This window comes from Carettochelys insculpta, chromosome 3 (assembly GCF_033958435.1).
Source record: "Carettochelys insculpta isolate YL-2023 chromosome 3, ASM3395843v1, whole genome shotgun sequence".
NCBI classification, from domain to species: Eukaryota; Metazoa; Chordata; order Testudines; family Carettochelyidae; genus Carettochelys; species Carettochelys insculpta.
The window spans coordinates 124,887,999-124,909,525 of NC_134139.1; the positions used below are offsets into that span (position 1 = coordinate 124,887,999).

Consider the following 21,527-nt stretch of genomic DNA (forward strand, 5'->3'; position numbering starts at 1 on the left):
GAAACATCTTACCTAACAGCATCTGTGTCAAACTGCAGATTAGGTTTATCAATTAACCCCAAAGAATACAGCTGATAGGCCAGAGCACACTTTCCCACCATGAATTGGGCTGTGTTAGTGCGATCTAAACAGTCGACACAATTGGTTCGAAGAACACCAGTCTAGAAAAGAAATCAGAATAAATGGGCAATTCTTCAACCAGTTGTCAAATCATTACACCCATGCTTGCTCCACAAAGAATTGTTCTCCTGGTCTCCTAGTAAGCTTGTCAAAACTTAAATTATTCAAAATATTGTCTGATTAAATCAAGATACGACACCATTCAGGCTGCAGTTATCCAATACAGAAAGTTGCTAAAGCATCAATTCTGAAGTCTCCCCATTAACAGTTTCCTGAACTCTTAAACTCTTCTTTCCCCCTGAAAGCCACTTATGATTCATTGCAAAAAACGTTGGGTGACAACTGCAACGCAAAAATAACATTCCCATATTTAAAACTTGTTACTATTGTTGAAATATAGAAAATAAGACATGCTATCATACTGTTGTGACTGTAAGACAAAGGTGTTTATATTTTCAACACTGTAATTCATGGGCAATGGGTGCACAAATTCCGTTAAAGATCATAACCTGTACATAATTTTGATCACCATCTGTGCTTGTATGCTTCAATTTAATAGGGCCCATACAAGGCTGGGTACTTTACAATCTGAAGGGACAATAGCATAAATAGCACACAATATTTTTGTATGAATGGTATCCGATTTATGGCTTATTTTGTTAATGTACTAAAAACATAGGGTATAAGTGCAGTACTTGAAATTGCATAAATCAAGGCAACACTCAAATGGCTTGCCCATTCTTCATTCTTCTACAGAGAGATCAAAATTAGATGGACTCAGTTGTTTATTCTTAAATATTAGACCGGTGATGTTCTGTTAATACAGACTGAGCATTTCTTCTGTGGTTTATGTAAGTTACAAAAAGATGACAGGAAGAAGAAAAAAATGTTTCAGAAACATTGTATCTTGTCTGCAGCATACAAAATTATGACATTCATATTTAAAACCACAAACCAGTAAATCTTACACTATTCTATGCATAAAGAGATTAGCATTTTGAGTCAAACAGCCAGCCTGTTTTTTTTTTAATTTGTGATTGTCACCATAATTATTCAAGGAATATGCAATGAGGTGGAGATGAGAATGCTTTTAAATACTTATTTCCATGTATGTGAATTTACTCTGAATGAGTCATGTTGCCCCCCCAGGCTTCTCCCTTCCTACACACTCAACTACACATTTTAATGTTGGAACAAAATAATTTTTTCCAATATTGAACAGTACATTTCTTCTGATTATAAGACGAGTTACAAAAGTATTACCAATTCTGTATTGTGTGGGTTGCTTGTTACAAAGGACAGCAACTTTCAGTGAGACTGGTGCCACTATTGCTAGTTTCAGAAATGGAAACTAAATTTAATATATTTCTCAGATTTAATTTAGCAAGAAAGTATGTACAGCAGCATGTTTTTGAGAACCATCTAAAAACAACGTGGCCCTAAACGCACTGGGGCCTTTGGGTACTCCTATAATATTTGTAAAATATTGACCAGGAGGAAATACAGCCATTTACTCATTCACAAACAGTACTTGCTGCAGCCCCTATGACAGATGGCATTTTGCAAGCATTCTGTCCTAACAGACTAGTAACTTGCATCAATAAAACTGTTGTAATAATGAACTGATATTATTTCAATACCTGTAAGCGACCACTGGGAACAACAAAGCCTCCAAGTTCATTCCATCTAGAAGTGAAACAAAATACCATACCTTAAAAAGTTTATTTAAGGATTATAGGCCGTGCCATATGGACCTGCTCAGTGAAATAGAGAAAAATTTCTTAAAATTAGGCTAAAATCTGAGTGGTTGAAAATATCCTTGAATGGGTAAAAATAATACATCTATACACATCTGGTAGAACATGTGTTGCAAGTAGCTTGTAGTGCAAGAAATCCAGTATTGGAATAAGCGTGTTCCAAGGCTCACAACAAATTAGTCCAAGAAAGTCAAGTAAAAAATGCCTCTCCCCAGTCAAAAGTTATAGACCTTAACAGGGCACAGAGATGCCCCCAATAGTAGGACAAGCAATCACCGATCACAAGAAAATATTACGTTTATGGCCAGGTTGAAGGAATTTTCTTTAATAAGGCTAATAAACTTCCATAAAAACATAAATTTCAATTATCTCATAAGTCAACATGGGCAGAATTGAGTTTTCAAAGTGAAAACTGTTTTCACACCCTATTTTATCACTAATTTGAAAATTAAATTTATTTGCAGTTGTATAGAGATTTGGGAATAGATAGTTTATCAAAGCACTTCTGTAATGTTCTAAAAAAAGTATAACAATCTTTGTCTTGTCTAGAAAACTTTATTTTTAACTAAAAGTATCTGTTTATACTCATGGATAAAAGGAATAAGAACTTGCAAGATTACTTGTATATTTCCCATTACCTCGTAGGAGAATGCTTTCTTTAAATTTAAAAATTGGACTTGCTCTTTATTTTCAGATACCGCATAGCTTGTCTTAAATTATGTAATGTAACAGGAAGTGCATGTCCTCGAACAACAAAAGACGCTGTTCTGAGACTGAAGATCTGTTTGCTATATCTTTCAAGAATTCAGAACAGTTTAAATATAAAGGGGAAAATGAACATTTCAGATTTAATTTGTAAAGTGTTTATTATAGCAAGAACCACCAAATGACAAAATTTCACAGCTATGTTTATTTTCCCTGAAGACACACTTAGCATAATTAGAGGCATGTTTTACACTTGTCCAATTTGTGGATAATTATGCACTATTGCCCTTTGGTTGCAGTCTTTTTCCACTCTAAACACTAAATAATAATTTCACATTACTGCAAACCTTAGAAAGCCATGTTCAGAGAGCACATTCGGCAAGGATTTAGGAGTAAAGTAATGTATGTTTGTGCACATGTAAATGCATGCACATGCGCGCGCGCACACACACACACACACTCTCTCCCTCTCTCTACCCTTTTTACTTTTCTTATTTTCATACATACTTTTCATCTGGCCGCAAGATGCTGCAGTAGGAATCAGGACGATTTACAAAGAATCCCGTTTTCTTCACTACATTTTCTGCAATTACATTCAATCTGTCCAGGACATTACACAGTTTGCTATAGGGAGAAAAAAAATAGTCTTCAATTTTCACTGGTTGGAAAGCCTCATGTAAATGATTCTCCTTTTAAGAAAGCTTGCAGTTCGCATCCTTTCCCTACGTACTGTGAAACCCTTGAAATACACAGCTTCAAGTTGCATGCAACTCGCTTTAACCCAAGTTAAGCGCAACTTGAAGCTGATCTGCAGCTGTCACAGCCTGCCTAGCTGCCTGCAGCTGCAGACAGCTAGGCAAACTTAAGAGCCCCTTCTCCCTGCCTTCCTCCAGCTGTGCAGCGGTTAGCCTGACAGCTGCACAGCTGGGGGAAGGCAAGAAGCAGCAGCCAGGAAACTCTCCAATGAGTGGAGAGGAGCCAGGCTGCCCCTGGTTCCCAGTTCCCCTCCAGTGGCTGGAGACAAGGAAATAACCAAGGCTGCTGCTGCCCTGATCATTTTCCCGGCTCTGAAAGTGGAAGAGGAGCCAAGCCGCTGCCTGGTTCTGAGCTCCCTGCCATTTGTGGGACCTGGGAAACTGACCAGCTCATGGCTGGTCAGTTTCCGGGGTCCTCCAAGTGGCAGAGAGCTGGGAACCAGGCAGCAGCCTGGTTCCTGTCTCCCTCCCAACTTGCGCAAAAATTTGAGTTATGTGTGGGTTGTAGGAACACAACTCCCGTGTAACTCAAGGGTTTACTGTACTGACTAGACAGTATATCAACAGCAATGTTTCCATGGCAATTTAAGCTGCTTCACATTTCTTGAAGCTCCTACAGGACTCACAGCCTAGGAACTACTGAGGTAGATATCTAGCCTATGATAACCCATACTACTCTATGTAAAAATTCTCTGTTACTATCTAAAAAACCATTACTGAAAGATAAAAAGAATTAAAGTATAATAATCTAGCCTGAGGACACAAAAGCTTGTAACCTCTCTGCAGCAAAGGAACTGATGCAGTTGGAGGATGTGCTGCCTTACATAATCTAGGGCAGGGGACAGCAATCCTTCCAAGGCGAAGTGATGAAATTTGACCTTCTGACTTCTATCTACAGTCTGAGCGCTGGCAAAAACTTTTTGAAGTCACGAATCGTCCTACTTACATCAGCTTCATTAATATATATGCAAAGCTCTACTGTTTAGGTGAGGGTTGGTAACATTAGGGGGTCTTTTGTTAATCCACAGGTGGCATAGCTTGGAGCAAGCTTGTGACTGCATGGGTGGAGGAGTGGTGGGACTGAGCTCCTATCCTGTGCACCAATGCAAATCAGCTCATGTGCCACTCTTGGTATCTGTGCCAGGGGTTCCTGATCCCTGGCACAGGGCAACAAAGCCACCCTCACTCTTGTTCTAGATCATTTACAAACCTCCAAAATGACATAGCTTTTCAAGGAAATTTCACAGGTTCAATATACAGGTGCTAAATTCCATAAATAGTAATGCACGAAAGCCAGCAATCAAAAACACATTATTTTCAAAATTACACTGAAACAGCAGCTTTGATTACTACATATAAAGACACTTGTGGGAGACAAAAATGGCAAGTGTCAAAAGGCCTGGAAAAGTGCAAATGACCTAACTGATAAAAACACATCACAATGAAACAGGGGGTGAGAGAAACTTAGGTAGAACTACATTGTGTCAAAATAGGTAGTTCTTTTGAAATCAATAAGCTTCATAAAATTGGAGTGATTTCACCTGAATATAATTCTGCAAGAAAACTGGACAACAGTTCCAATAATGTCAAAATATCCTCCTTCCACACATTTTTTATTTTGTTTTGCTTTGACAGGCATGAAGGCATTTTATTAAAAAATATCCTTCGAAGAATCTTCAGTGGGTTTTTTTTCCCACTCCCATTTGGAACAAGCCAAATTCTGAAAGTTTAAAAACCTTCATGACGCAGAACTTCCATCTTCTGCACAGATCTAAAATTCTCTAATCTCTCAAAGCCATCTTCACACTCGTAAATTATACCAAAGAAATGCAAAAAAAAACAAAAACCTGTCATTGACTGCTTATGAATTATGATGATATCCATAAAGAAAAAGAATTTGCCCACCTTTTTGTGTATTTGGCCATATCCCAAGGAATATACACAATAGCATGTTCTGGGGGTAAAAACTGATTGAGATATGTTACAGCACCAACAAGTTCTTCACTCAGAATCCTTTCATGCTTTCTTTTTTCACGTTCCTTTGTCAAAGCCAAAAAAAAAAACCAACGTTTTTGAACACGTCTAAATATTAAAATGGTTATCTACAAACCCTATTTTATACAATATACATATACTCACCATTCCTGATCTTTGTATTTTATATCTTGTAGTTGTACAACAGAAAGAACAAGCAACACACGTAAGAAAATAGTGGAAGTGACACGGAAAGGAGAAGAATGCTGGCAGTTCCTCTGGCTGCCCCCAATTTTGCCCCCCTTCCCCTGCCAGCCCTGTGTTGGAATGGGGCTGCTGCTGAGAGCCAGAGGAGATGCAGCTCCACAGAAAAGCAAGGGGTGGGGCTGGGGGTTTTGCTACTTTCCCCACGGCAGTTCCTGGGAGATTCCTGAACCACATGGCTCTCCCTAGAATTCCAGTAGGGAAAGAAGCAGTGGCCCCATATCTGCAGCTCCTCCAGTGCAGCTGTACCACTCCCAGCCCTGTCCTCTGGTAGGGCTGACTGCTGTACAGATGGAGGATTCAGAAACTCTTGTGTGGAAGTCTTGGAGGCAGTACAGCTGCAAAAGAGGAGTTGCTGGTGTGAGACCACACAGAGCCCCACGCTCTACTGCTCCTCTTACCAGTGCGCAATACTATACCTTGACAGGAGAAATATAATGTAACTATGGGAGAAGTAAGACATGGTGTGAAATAAACAGGATGAAATGAAATAAAGACAAATGCAAAAGTGTTCCACTTAGGAAGGAGCCATCATTTTCACACACAGAAGAAGTGACTGTCTAGGAAGGAATACGGCAGAAAGGGGTCTGGAGGTTATAGCAGATCACAAGCTCAATATGGGTCAACAGCGTAACACTGTTGCCAAAAAAAAAACCACAGCTTTGTTTTGGGATGTATTAGCAGGAATGTTGTAAACAAGACACAAGTAGTAATCGTCCTGCTCTACTCTTCATTGATCAGGCCTGAACTGAGGTAGAGGTGGGTTATTCTGGTTCTTTGTCAAATATAAAGGGAGGAGAAAATAAAAAAACTCTCTCACAGGGGAGGAATTTTTGTTTCCAAAACTGAGCATTTTGCAGAAGTCACATAGTTGTGTGTATCTTCTCACTGTTTTGTATCAAAAGACAGTTTTTGGTGACAAAACTTGGCAATGTAGACAAGATCTTAGCTTTACAGTACCTCCACTAGCATGAAGTATCAGGCAACTGCCCTGCTTCCTACCACTTAATGTAGGTCCAAGGTTTTATGTGCAGTTACTGTGGGACAGCTGGGCCCTTGAGTTTTTAATAGGATGTTGCAGGGGGAGGGTGCCAGAAAGAAAAAGGCAGAGCCACTGATTTCCACTTCCCTGGAGTCCGGAATAGAAGAGGAGACTCAATTTCAGTACTCCTCTACTGTCAGAAAACATCTCCAAAACCCACTGCCCGCTGGCAAAGTGTCCTTTCCCCCTTTAGTGCTGATCCATACATTGGCTACTAACCTACTGCTATGAGTTACTCCGCTATCTGAAATGGCAGACCAAAGAATGGATCTAAAGGTTTCAACTCTGCTGATGAACTATGGGGGATATCTATATGATGTAACCCGATGGAAGGAGGCCACTTCTATTTGCAACAGGCTCTCATGACCAGGATCCCTCAATGGGAACAGAAAAGGAACTGATACAAGCTATGATGTCCAGTAAGTTATGCTCAGCGAAATGGGGTTAGGTGGCTTCCAAAAGTTGAGTACTCTGTATTGGTTCTTATACAGATTTTGACCTCCCATCAAATTTGCTGACAGGCCATCACTGTGGAATGACAGGCCAAGGTTGAGGAAAGTTTACACCCCTTATTCTACCCAAAGTGTTTCTATCAAGATACCTCAGACAACTGGAGTATCTTGAGAGTAACTGGGGTGCATGGTTACTGCCCGTGCAACAGTTGAGGGCTATGCGATTGAGGATGGGGAAGTGTAGATCCCCAGAAAGCACAGGGTCAATTCGGAACCTTTCAGTAAAAGTAGGATGCTACCAATCTGATTAACAGCTCTGAGCTCTTAAAGGAAAAGCCAGCATTCTTGGCTTCTGCACAGTCATATGCAGATAACCATAGATCTGGACAGAGCACCACAGGTCTCCATTGCTGCTTGCTGAGCTGTCCTGGACACCAGTTGGCCTTCTCTTGCAGTGGTTTTCAGCTTGTCTCTTGTTTGAAAGACGGCTTGGCCAGGAAAGAAGTCATCCTGTCCATTATTAAAAAGTAATATTTGGCCAACAAAGTTTGGCAGTTGGCCTTGCTCCAAAAATATCTAAGCAGCTGGGATCTTGTTATATGTTCCAGTGGGTATAAAAATACTCCCTCTCCAGGGATGGAGAGGATATCTAATACTGTTTCTCTACATGTTTTATCATTGGTGTTATAAGTTGTACGCATCTGCTACAGAGCTCTTGTCAGCTCTAGGAGGCTTTCATTCATGGAGAGCAATTCTGGCTAGACCAGTGGTCAACAATTTGATAAAACAGTTTATGAGACTTCTGGGAGAAGACCAAAATCACAATGCCCAGGGCATCAGTGATCTGCATGAGTTCTTGAAATCATCCTGCGCTGGTATAGGTACTGGGGCTTCTGTCTTGTCTGGGGACTATAAGGAGAAGTTATTAGATGGTTAGAAGTGTTGTTTGGCTTCCAGTTCTCATTATTTTCAGTATTCCATGGAGGACACAGAGCTTCTTCCTTGGTGATTGGGGTGACCCTATCACAACCTGCATTTATATCTAAAGCATGAAATTCAATGTTGGGGCTGTCAATGGCTTTGGACAGAGGCCCCAGTGTTAACGCTGACCGAGGCCAGATCTGCCTGTGGTGAAATGTTCTCTGCAAAGATCATCAGAACTGCCTATGTGCTGGATGGCGCACTGAGATACAGGCTCGACTATTAAATGGCGTCTTGAAGCGCTGGTATTATGGACTCAGTGCCACCTCAGAATGCTCCAGATGATGGATCTTCAGCACTGCATTTCTTGACTTGTAGGTTTTTGCAGAAAAGAAAAGTTAAACTAAGAACCAGCTTGGGATGTGAAACTTTCTGGCAAAGATACCCAGATATCTTCAAATTCAATGGAATTGGCCCATTGGATATTGGATAGCCAGAGGCAACCTTAATTCTGGTATCTCTTAACTTTGGAGTGCTTGGCTTTGCAAGCTTAATAATGTTCTTTTCCTTTAGTTTTTTTGGTTGGAATAATATAAACAAAGTGTATATGCTCGTTACTAATTATTATTACTTTCCACACTGTACAGAAAAGCAGAAGATTGAGTGTGGAAAAGTATTAAGTCAGTGAATGTATAAAGAGTAAGAGTATCTGAGGAAGAAATGTTCAGTGGTTGTGTTGAAGCTGGATAGACTCTCATATGCATAGGATAAATCAATTTTCCCCACCACACATAAGTAGTAGAAGAGCATTAATTTTAGCACACTAATATCGGGCACCTACAGAGACACATTTTCAGCCACACTGTAAAAGCTCTGTGAACAAAAGCAAATAATGATTCACATGATCCTGACACGTGAATCTGGATTCACATTAGTCTGGCCTTTGAAAACTAAATCTATAAATAAGAGAATAATTTTCTCGGCAACAAAGTATATTTCAAGTTGTTTATCACAGCTTCATGTGCCGAGTCAAAAAAGCACACTCAAACAAAAGCTTGAAGAATTAGTGTAATAATTAGAAAATTATTTACTATTGCAGGCTGATTTTGAGGACCTGTCAGCTTTTTCAGTTTTTTTAAGTTAAAGACTTATATTGCCCACATATAAAGAGAAGTTACTTGCTTGTATAGTAACGATAGTTCTTCGAGATGTGTCCCTGTGGGTACTCCACAGTAGGCGTCGGGCTCACCCCGGCGCCGCAGATCGGAGAATTTCCAAGCCACATCTCGTTGGATTGTGCATTCGCCGATGCACGCCAGTCCTTCGCGTGCTTTCGGTCATGTGTGCAATCCAGTCCACACCAGTTCCTCAAACAACCACTCCAGGTGCTCCTGAAAAATATAAAGCAGAACTCCAAAGAAGGAAGGAACGGGTGGGTAGTGGAGCAGCCACGGGGACACATCTTGAAGAACCATCGTTACTACACATGTGAGTAGCTTCTTTCTTCTTCGAGTGGTCCCCGTGGGTGCTTCACAGAAGGTGACTACCCAGCAGTGACCCCAGAAAAATGGAGGTGGGTACCAGATTATGTGCAGCTTGCCCTTGAAAGGACTGCTGTCGACAGGCATGTAACCGCTTCCAACACCTGATGAATCGCGTAGTGTCTGGTGAAGGTGTCATAGGGTGACCATGTCACCACTCTGCAGCTGTCCTTCAGGGAGACTCCTTTAAAGAAGGCTGTCAAGGCCACCATTTTTCTGGTGGAGTGAGCCCTGGGTGGAACTAGCAGAAGGGACTTACATCATGCATAGCACGTCTTTATGCAGGATACAATGTTATTTGAAAGTGTTTGTGATAATAGTCCTTTCCCCTTTTGATCTGGGTGCAAGAGACACCAAGAGTCTGTCCGTCTGTCTTTTGGAATGGTTTAGTTCTGTCTATATAGAAAGTCAGTGCCCTGCTCACATTGAGTGAATGCAGCCATACTTCCCTACTCGAGGTGTGCAGTCTCGGGTAGAAGGATGGTGGAATTATCAGCTCATTGATATGGAGCTCTGAAGAGATCTTTGGAAGGAATGCTGGGTGTAGGAGTAGAATCACTGCTTCTTTGGAGAAGGCTGTATAGGGCGGAACCGCCATTACCACCGCCAGCTTGCTCACCCTGCGAGCAGATATGATCGCGAGACGAAAGGCCATTTTCATGGTAAGTAGATGGAGGGAGACAGTGGCTAGAGGTACGAAGGGTGGTCTAGACAGCATGTCAAGGACCAGATCTAAGTTCCATGAAGGTGATAACTGTTTCCACGGGGGGTATAAGTTCACAAGGCCCTTCAGGAACCGTGCTGTAGTGGGATGGGCAAAGAAAGTTGACCCATGCATTGTATGGCAGAACGTCGATATAGCTGCAACGTGGACCTTTAGTGATGATAGAGAGAGTCCCCCTTGTTTTAGGTCCAGTAGATAAACCAAAATTGTGGGAACTGGGACTTCCAGGGGAGTTAATTGTTTGGACAAACACCCAGATATGAAGCACTTCCACTTGTACATGTAAGCCTTCCTGGTAGAGGCCCGTCAACTGCATTCCAAGATCTCTTTCACTCTCTTTCTGAACATACTCCCTTCTAGGGCGCTGAGCCAGGGATTAGCCATGCCTTGAGGCAAAGCATTTGAGGCTGAGGGTGTCTCACAATCTCCCAGTTCTGTGTGAGACGGTCCGGTACGATCGGGAGGGGGAGTGGTGGGCAGCACAACATGCGTTGCAGCAGAGGAAGCTAGTGCTGGCGGTCCCACACTGGGGCTATAAGTATCTAGTGTGCCTTCTCCCTCCTTGCCTCCTCCAGGACCTTGTGGATAAGTACCGTAGAAGGGAATGCATACAGCAAGGGGCCCTTTCATGAGAGCAGGAAGGCGTCCCCTAATGAGCCCAGGCCGATGCCCCCTCTGGAGCAGCATTGAGGGCATTTCTTGTTGATGTGGGTGGCAAACAAGTCGATCTGAGGGAACCTCCATGTGTTGAATATACTGCGGAGCAGAACTACTATTTGTGTGTAAGAGTTAAGTGCCTGCTCAACTGACCTGCCTTTGCATTGCTGACACCTGGTAAGTATCATCAGACTTTTAAGGTTATGTTGTTTGCTCCACAGGTAGACTGCCTCTGTGCCTAATGCACGGGATCTGGCCCCGCCCTGATGGTTGATAGAATACATTGTGGACATGTTGTCGGACATGTGGACATCTGTCACAGGTATTGGCAGAAGTGCTTGCATGCATTGAACACCGCTCGTAGCTCCAGTATGTTTATGTGCATTGCCATCTCTGTAAGGGACCATCGCCCTTAAGCTGATCTGCTTCCCATGTGTGCCCCCCGAGCCCATGTGGAAAGCATCTGTCATGAGGAAAACTGTGATTTGCTGTTGGTGAAAGGGCTCCCCTGAAAGCAAATTCGTGGGGTCCATCCACCACGTCAGGGACTTTCGCACCTCTGCTGGGGGCGATACCTTTTTGTGAATGGCATACACAGTCACCAACCAGTACTGGACACAGTGAAGATGCAATCTGGCATTCTGCACCACAAATGTGGTGGCAGCCATGTGCCCCAGGAGCTGCAAGCAAGTTAATACTTGTATTGTGGGGCTGCACTTTAGCCCCTGTATCAGAGACTGGATGGCATGAAAACGTGCGGTAGGCAGATACACCCTTGCCGTGATAGAGTCTAGGCATGCTCCTATGAATTTTATGTCCTGCGTCCTCGATTTTTGGAAGTTGATGACTGGCCTCAGTGAGAGGAATGTCTTCGTAGTAATGTCTATCATGCGTAACACATCTGCCCACGAGGCACTCTTCAAGAGACACAGTCATCCAGATACGGGAAGATGAATATGTCCTGCCAATGCAGGTAAGCCAACACCACAGAGAGTGTCTTTGTAAAAACCCTGGGTGCTGAAGACAGGCTGAAGGGCAAGACTCTGTACCGGAAATGTTCTGTATCCACCGTGAAGCGGAGAAAGCGCCTGTGTGCAGGGTAGATGGTTATGTGAAAACACGCACCTTGCAAGTCAAGGGCTGTGAACCAGTCTCCATCATCCAGTGCTGTGACTATGGAAGCAATTGCGGTCATCTTGAAACACTGTTTGCGGAGATAACAATTCAGAGCCTGTAAGTCTAGGATTGGTCTCCAGCCTCTTGTTTTCTTTTCTGTGAGGAAGTATCAGGAGTAAAAACCCTTCCCCTGAAACTCATCTGGGACTCTCTTTCTACCGCACCTCATGTTTCAACAGCTTCTCCTGAGAGGGGTCCCTGAAGACAGACTGGGTAGGGGATTTTGGTGGAGGCATGGAGCGGAATGGGATGGCGTACCCCACAGCAATAATTTCCAGTACCCATTGGTCTGCAGTGATGGTTTCCCACTGATGGTAGGAATGGTCTGAGGCAATGGTGGAACATATGTTGTCGCTGGCACTGAATGATAGTTGTGATGTCGCAGTCCTTGACACAGCAGTGAAACTTGCTGCCTGGCTGTCTGTGATGCAGAGGTACGGCCTTGCTGGGGACGTCGCCTAGGTGGCCTTTGTTGTTGGTGGTGGTGGCATCCTTGATCGTAGCCTCGCTGGTACCGCGGGCACTGAGATGGATAGGTATAATGTCACTGGTGTGAGTAGAATCTCTTCCTGCTATAAAAGAGGGGTGTACATAGCCAGCATCTGGAGCATAGTTCCTGAGTCCTTGCTGGAGTGGAGGAGAGAGTCTGTAGATTCAGCAAACAGCTTTGCCTTATCAAAGGGAAGGTCTCTGACTTCGGTTCTAGATCTTTAGGGATTTCAGATGTTTGGAGCAATGACACTTGCCACATCACCACTGCGGTGGCCATAGAGCGTGCTGCTGTGTCTGCCACATCTAATGCAATTTGGACACGTGTACGCAAAGCTGCGTACCCTTCCTGAGCTATTGCCTTCAAAACAGGCTTCTTCTACCTGGAAGAAAGTCCATGAGCAAAGTAAGTCTTGTATAGTTGTCGAAATTACGATTGGATAGATGTGCAGCATAGTTGGCCATGCGTAACACTAGGGTGGAGGATGGAATATGGCTTCCTCCCGAATAAGTCCAGTTTCTTTGCGTCCTTGTCAGACCCTGTGGATTTGTATTGCGGTGTCTTCCATCTCTGTTGAACACTCCACCACAAGGGAGTTTGGTTGTGGGTGGTTAAATAAAATCTCCATTGCCCTTGATGGGACAAAGTACTTTTTGTCCACCCATTTATTGGTAGGCAGGATGGAAGCTGGGGTCTGCCAGATGTTTGTGGCAGCCTCTGTGATGGCTTCATCTAGAGGGATGGCAATCTTTGATGACGTGGGAGGTCTCAGATTCTTGAGGAGCTTATGCTGCTTCTCCTGTACCTCCACCACCTGTATGTCCTGGGACTGTGCCACCCTTTTGAAGAGTTCCTGAAATTGTTTAATATCGTCTGGTGGACATATATCTCCTGGGACGACTGCCTTGTCTGGGGAGGACGAAGAGGCATCAGTCTGATACGCCTCTATCAGTTCTTTGGACGCTTCCTGTGCCCGTTCCCCTAAAGATTCCAGGGGTAGGTTGATAATTGACTCTGGACCCACCCTCAGTGGAGAGACATGTCCCCCCTTCATAGAAGGGGGTGAAAACTGTCTGTATGAAGAACATTGGTGCGGGGATCTATCCCTTGACCTTGAGTAGCCACGGTGCCGATCGTCTTCGCGGTGATATGGATGACTGTAATAGCAAGGTCATGGACCTGGTGATGAGGCTCTGGAACATGAGTGTTGTCCGTATCTGTAATGACGAGAGGAGTGTGATCTCCTGGACGACATGGACATAGGTGGAGAGGCTCTGTAGGGACATCTACACAGCTCATGTGAGGCAACAGGTGAAGGATGTCTAAGCCAGGGAGAAGGTGGCTGTAGAAGTGGAGATGGTGGTCTCAGAAAAGGTGATGGTGGTGTTAATGGCCGTTCTGGCATGCACATTTCAGGACGAGAACTGGGAGAGAGAGGCACGATGAGAAGATCCAGTGATGGACTTCGGTGCTGAGTCTTACACCTTGCCTTTCCTGGTTCATGAAACTGCTTAGTCGGTGCCAATGCAGGTGTTACGTCCAGTGCCTGAGATCTCGGTGTGGGCATTGGTGCCAGCGGTGCCATGCCTGGTACCTTGGCCTGCGGTTACGCACCCACAGCAGCCTCTGGCACTGTTGGGCTCCATGTCGGTGTGCCCGGTTCCGATGCTCTCGGTGCTGGGAATCTCGGTGCCGCAGTCTTCAGTGCCTGCCGTTTGGGCACCTGCGGGATCTTCAGTGCTGCCTCTTTAGCAGTCTGAGCCCCAGGCACTGTCTTGTGTTCTCTGATTTTTGTACCGCCCTTAGTAGAGAGCACTTCCCGGTTCTGTGTCTCACTCATCCTGCTTGTAGGTAGTACTGGCAAGGATTGAGTATGGGATATTTTCTTCCTCTTATGAGCCGAGGATGTCAAAGAGGTTGCCTTCTGTTTGTATGGCCCCAAGGGCCCTTCCACCTGGGGTATCTCAGACGGCTAAGGCTGAAGAGCCTCGTCAAATAAAATCATTTTTAGTCTCATTTCCCTGTCCTTCCTTGCTCTACCCATCAGTTTAGAATAAGGAGGACATTTCTGCGGGACATGGGTCTCGCCCAGACAACGAATACATTTGCTATGGCCGTCAGAGGCAGGCATAGCTTCACAGCACGACTCACATTTTTTGAATCCCACCAGAGACATCTTCTTGTTAAAAGTACTTAACCTGTAACTTTAATGAGGGTACTTAACAGCTACTAAACAATAGATGAGATTCAGCAACTGTCTATTGTAGCAATAAGCAGGCTACAGAAGTGGCTGCTCTTCCCTCTCTCTACTCCTCCTCTTCTCCCTTCCTCCTTTCTTCTTCTTCTTCTTCTTCTTTTTTTTTTTTTTTGTAAAACTGTATACAGGAACAATTTTTAAGAACAGTTTCTAAGAGAACGGTTTTTAACAAACTATAGCTATAACTAGTTATAGCAATAACTATAGTAATGAATAATGTTTTTATATTTCTTAGGCGTTGGAGCTGAAGTGAAGCCCGTCTGCAGCCAGTGGCGGTTGAGAGGAACTGGTGTGAACTGGTTTGCACATGTGACCAAAAGCATGCAAAGGACCAGCGCACATTGGCACATGTGCAATCCGATAAGATACGGCGGGGAAATCTCCGATCTGTGGCACCGGGGTGAGCCCAACACCTACTATGGAGCACCCATGGGGACCACTTGAAGAAGCCACACTTTCTAAAATTAACATATCTCTACAAGATACTACGATACAATAACAAAGAAGCTCAAGAGAGAATATTAACTCAGATATAATTAAATGAAAAACTCCTATGACAGTAGTAAGTATACTGCAACCGAATGAAGAACAAACTGAAATGACATACGATGATTCACATATCAAGTACTGTATTATTCAAGGAAATAAAAACAAATGAAAAATACATCAGTGATAGTCACATAATGCTTCAGCAACTACTTCTTTTCTCCATTTCCTTTCTTCATAGGCATTGTACTGTTAAATTAGGTCTATTAGATCATTTTATTGTTATTAGTTTTTCTTGAAAACATATATATTTTATCCCTATTGTCTACATTGTCACAGAAGTTACGACGTTAATACCAGAAACATTAAGGCTGAACTTGCCCCCAACTTCAAAGGGGGTATGTTAATCAGGGCGACAGGAGATTACTAACGAAGTGCTGCACTGAATATGCAGTGCTTCATTAGGCTAATTCTCCCTCACAGAAACTTTGAAGCATCAAACTTGGAAGTGCCAGCATGCGTGTAGCCACGGGCACTTGGAAGTGCCCATGCTACTTCGAAGTCCCTTTACTCTTCAAAATTCTCCTTTGTCTGACAATGTATATAATACATATCTTAAAATGTTGAGAAGTAAAGGGACTATGAAGTAGTGCGGGCACTTCAAAGTGCCCACAGCTACATGCATGCTGCCACTTCGAAGTTTGAAGCTTCGAAGTTGCTGCAGGGGAGAATTAGCCTAATGAAGTGCTGTGTATTCACTGCAGTGCTTCATTAGTAATGTCCTGTCACCTTGATTAACAAGCCTCCTTTGAAGTTGGGGCCAAGTGTAGATAAGCCCTAGGATGATTTACTCCTTTTGTTCTCTGAACTGTTTTGTTAAGAGGCAAAACACCCATTGGCCATGTCTACCTGAAAAAATAACTTCAAAGTTGCTTATTTTGAAGTACAACTTTGAAGTAACAGACTTTGAAGTTGAGAGTCTTCACGCACCCTACTTCGAAGTACGGCACTACTCCATTCCCAAGAATGGAGTACAGACTTTGAAGTTGGGCTCCCTACTTCAGCGTAAGAGAAAACTTGCGTAGACTCTTTGCAGGCTACTTTGAAGTAGCTCCTAACTTCGGAGTTAACTTCAAAGTTAATTCCTGGTGTAGATGTACCATTAAGTTTTCACTTTTTCATTATATTTTGCACAAATATAATTGCAGTTTTTTCACTGAATTATTCAAAATACTGCAATACAAAATACATTTGCAATACATACTTAATCTTTTTTTTCAGGCTATTGAGCAGCAACATGAGAGTCTTGGGTTTAAAATATGTCCAAATGTATCCTTCAAAATGTATCCTCTGCAAGATATTTTAATTTATTTTCAAAAATATTAATGCCCTTTTATAAATTCAAACCTGAATGATATAGTTAAGTCCAAAGTTATATACATAACTGTATCTAACTGCATTCAGCTCCTTCATTTAAAGGCACAACTCAGTACTCATCTACTGATATAAGTAATATTATTCACACACATCTTTCTTCATATGATTAGACCCTTATTGTCATCACTTACCTTTCGTCTTCAAAATCAGTAAGAAACAAATGTAACTGCAATGTTTTTCATTCCCAGAAAAAAATGGCTCCCCCAGATGTTAATCAAGGTCTGTTGGTCTGTTCAATAAAGTGGCTAGCTTATGAAGATACTGGATTCAAATACTGCTCAACAGATATTGTGTCATTGTCTAACAAATCCCTAAATTTAAGGCTTATTTATCATTATCATCTGATACATTCTGCACTTCACAAATATCTACATTTATCTCTTTGTTGAGAAAGTTAATGTGATTTTTTTTTATTTAACATTCCAGCATCCTTCAGACTCAAGTCAAATGCTTAAGATATGCATTATACGCTATCAGAGGAGAATTTTGTGTTTTTTCATGATGTTTTGCACACTTGTACAGTAGTTTTAATTCAGAAATTCAGACTTCTTGCAGTCATATGATGGTACTGCAGCATAATTTGGTGGTAAATAGAATGAAATAGGAACAAGAAACCCTTTGGTTAGAGCACTGGGGATTGAAATCAGAATACCTAGATTTGGTTCCTGGTTCTGCCACATATTTCCAGTATGACTTGAGGCTTCATACTGGTATTACTGTTTGGACATATTTTAAACCCAAGACTCTCATATTGCTGCTCAATAGCCTGAAAAAAAAAGATTAAGTATGTATTGCAAAGCATTTATAATCATTAAGAATATTTTATTTCTGGAGAACTATACCAGCAATTTAGTTATAGCGCAAAGGTACAGCCAGGTAAGAGAAGAGGTTTGTGAAAAAGGTCCTCCTTTCATAGGCTAATATTAGCTCATTGTGGGGTGGAATTAGCTCATTCAGACACAAAAGAAACAGAGCCTCATGTTTCAACATAAAATGTAATCCTGACTATTTCAAAATTGCATGGAAAGGTTCCATTGGGAGCTACATCCAGCTCTCCCACGTTAGAAGGGAAATAATACATTGAAAATGGCTTAACAATAAATGGGCATGAAAACAGGAGAAAAAGAGGAATTTTGCCTGTTTGTTCACCCAAGCTTTCCTACAAGGAATCTTGTGATTTATAAATTGGAAAATGTGCATTTTCTATTAGAAGCTAGTATTAAATTTACATTAAGTGGAAAACACGGCTTTCAGAACCAAATTTAAGCAACAAAATTCCCATTGGCTTTAATGACTCCATAATGTGGCTTTAAATGCAAACAGCATAATTAAAATTACATTATCCATAAGCTTATTGATGTATGGTGTGTCACACATCCAGTTCTGAGTAATCAATACCATACCTTCACAAGATTCAAAATGATAATGGGAGAGCCAAACCTCTGAAGCATTTGATCGAAGTGAAGAGCAGCTACGTGTGCAAATGGATCTGCTTGGTCCACTAGAACAGATTAAATAAATATATTCAGGAAAAAAATAATAACAAATATTACCAGGTTCTGAAAGATTACTTTCCTTTGAGTCCTAAATGCAAAGGCTTACTTTTCCTTTTTTTCTCCCCCCGCCCAGTTTGTCAAAAATTAGACAGCTGGAAAGAAGCTGCTGCTTATCTGTTCTGTAACCGCTTCCACTTCTATACACATTCCATTTCCATTTCATACATGCCCAGTACACTGGATCCAGAGATAATTTTCACTTAGAAGTGCCCAGTGGGGCAGCACTTGTGAAAGATGAACAGTGATATAAAGAGCCAGGACATATATTTACTAGCGAACTCAAATCTGATCCAGAAAAGCACATACACACGTGCTAAACTCTGAGCATGTGAGCAGTCCCACTGATGTCAAAAGTCAAACACATCATAGCCCCATTAAAGGTCAGGAAATTTTTTTTCCATTGGCCTCAACAGGGCCAAGATGTCACGCAAAATGTTTCAAAAGGAGACAAATGGATAAATAACTGGGTATAAAATCATGAGTACAAAGAAAACTCCAGTCTTAAACTGCAAGCACTGCCACATAAGGGCAATAAAAGGCTAATGCGGGCACAAAGTTTAACATTAAAGGTCACCAAATTAGGTAAGTCTAATTTCAACTAGGATGTTTATAAAACAGTATGGGTCCAACTTTCATTGCAGCTTCACAGTGAAGAAACAAACATTTTTTAGAGTTTTTACAGGATTAATCTTTACCTAATTCTGTCTTTTTTTAAAAAGGAAAAACACATTGCTTTCCATTGGATACTATGAAGTATATATAAAAAAAAAAAAACATACATGTAATTGGTGGTTTAGGCATCATTGTCGAAATATCTTGAGACCAGTAGAGAGGGACTGAGCCTCGAACTTGAACGTAAGAAGAATAGCTCCCTGCAGAAAATGACATCACCGAAGCATCACAAAGTATTTGTTCAGTTTCTACTTCATTAGCAACATCCCCCTAAAACAAACAAAAAAAACCCAAACAAATATTGCAGACATATCACATTTCAGAGCTATATACATACAGACTGAAACAACAACAACAACAGCAACAACTGTGAATGACAGGAGTAATTAAATGTAAAATTAGGAGATGTCAAATCAGAAGATGGGATGGAAGCTGGAGGCATGAAGGTAGGCGTAGCGGTCAGTAGGTTTACAGTACAGGGTGGTATTGATGTGGCCATCGTGTATTAGTACCGTGGTGTCCAGGAGGTGGATCTCCTGTGTGGACTGTTCCAGGCTGAGGTTGATGTTGGGGTGAAACTTGTTGAAGTCCCGGTGGAATTCCTCCAGAGTCTCCTTCCCATGGGTCCAGATGATGAAGATGTCATCAATGTAGCGTAAATAGAGATGGGGTGTTAGTGGACGAGAGCTAAGGAAGCGCGGTTCCAGGTCAACCATGAAAATATTGGCATATTGAGGGGCCATGCAGGTACCCATAGCTGTGCTGCTGATTTGAAGGTATGTATCGTCACCAAATCTGAAATAGTTGTGTGTGAGGATAAAAGTTACAGAACTCAGCCATCAGATGTGCTGAAGCATCATCAGGGATACTGTTCCGGACAGCATTTATTCCATCTTTGTGTGGGATGTTGGTATAGAGGGCCTCTACATCCATGGTGGCTAGGATAGTGTTTTCTGGTAGGTCATCAATGTCTTGCAGTTTTCTCAGGAAGTCAGTGGTGTCTCGGATGTAGCTGGGAGTGCTGGTGGCATAGGGTCTGAGGAGAGAGTCCACATAACTAGACAGTCCTTCAGTGAGAGTGCCAATGCCCGAGATGATGGGGCGTCCAGGATTTCCAGGTTTGTGGATCTTGGGTAGTAAGTAGAATAGCCCCGGTCGGGGCTCTAGAGGTGTGTTGGTATAAATCTGTTCTTGTGCTTGTGTAGGGAGTGTCCTCAGCAGATGGTGGTGTTTCTTAGTGTATTCCTTGGTGGGATCTGAGGAAAGTAGCCTGTAAAATTTGGTATTGGAGAGTTGTCTGGAAGCCTCCTTCTGGTAGTCAGACCTGTTCATGATGACAGTAGCTCCTCCTTTATCTGCCTCTTTGATTATAATGTCAGGGTTGTTTCTGAGGCTGTGGATGGCATTGCGTTCCGCACGACAGAGGCTGTGAGGCAAACGATGCTGTCTCTCCACAATTTCTGCCTGTGCGCGTCGGCGAAAGCATTCTATATATAGGTTGTATATCAAACTATTTCTCTGTCAGCTGGATTTCAACAATGCAATTTACACTGGACAGGATTTACATGCAGTGCAAAGAAAATATGCACCAGCATACACATAAAACTTCTATTAGTAATAAAAATTCAACATATCTGTAATAATAAATTATTAATAACTACAGCATGAATTCGCTGCAGCAAACTAAATACCATTTGCTGCTCTTATACTTTCCAACTCATCAGAATTTTCTTGTCCATCTTACAGGTAAAATGCCTCACTATATTTACTGAAGTAATATAAACAAAAAAAATTCTCATCTTGGATTTCCTTTCTTATATTCACTGCAATGATCATAAAATAGTAAAATTCAAGTTTTCTGCCTTGACATTTTCACTATGGATGTTATAAGTGTAAAATGAAGAATAATCCACCAAAACCTTAAATGCATTTCAGAAGGCTTAAGGATATAACCTTGCTCTTTAAAGCCGTGTCTACACGTGCACGCTACTTCGAAGTAGCGGCACTAACTTCGAAATAGCACCTGTCACGGCTACACGTGTTGGGCGCTATTTTGATGTTAACATCGACGTTAGGCAGTGAGATGTCGAAGCCGCTAACCCCATCAGGGGATGGGAATAGCGCCCTACTTCGAAGTTGAACGTCGAAGTAGGGCACGTGTAGACGATCCGCATCCCGCAACATTGAAATAGCGGGGTCTGCCATGGTGGCCATCAGCTGAGGGGTTGAGAGATGCTCTTTCTCCAGCCCCTGCGGGGCTCTATGGTCACCGTGTGCAGCAGCCCTTAGCCCAGGGCTTCTGGCTGCTGCTGCTGCAGCTGGGGATCCATGCTGCATGCACAGGGTCGGCAACCAGTTGTCGGCTCTGTGGGTCTTGTGTTGTTTAGTGCAACTGTGTCTAGGAGGGGCCCTTTAAGGGAGCGGCTTGCTGTTGAGTCCGCCCTGTGACCCTGGCTGCAGCTGTGCCTGGCACCCTTATTTCGATGTGTGCTACTCTGGCGTGTAGACGTTCCCTCGCAGCGCCTATTTCGATGTGGTGCT

General features: G+C 42.6%; 1 protein-coding gene across 1 annotated transcript in view; it reads right to left on the reverse strand.

Moving 5' to 3' along the window:
- Positions 1-21,527, reverse strand: part of FIG4 (FIG4 phosphoinositide 5-phosphatase) — a 118,575-nt gene that overhangs the window by 59,985 nt on the left and 37,063 nt on the right. The window contains exons 9-14 of the mRNA XM_074990763.1: positions 19,094-19,256; positions 18,162-18,259; positions 5,243-5,376; positions 3,090-3,206; positions 1,761-1,806; positions 13-161 (exon numbers count right to left, since the gene is read on the reverse strand). Of these exons, the coding sequence (XP_074846864.1) occupies positions 13-161; positions 1,761-1,806; positions 3,090-3,206; positions 5,243-5,376; positions 18,162-18,259; positions 19,094-19,256 (707 nt within the window). The remainder of the gene's footprint in view (positions 1-12; positions 162-1,760; positions 1,807-3,089; positions 3,207-5,242; positions 5,377-18,161; positions 18,260-19,093; positions 19,257-21,527) is intronic.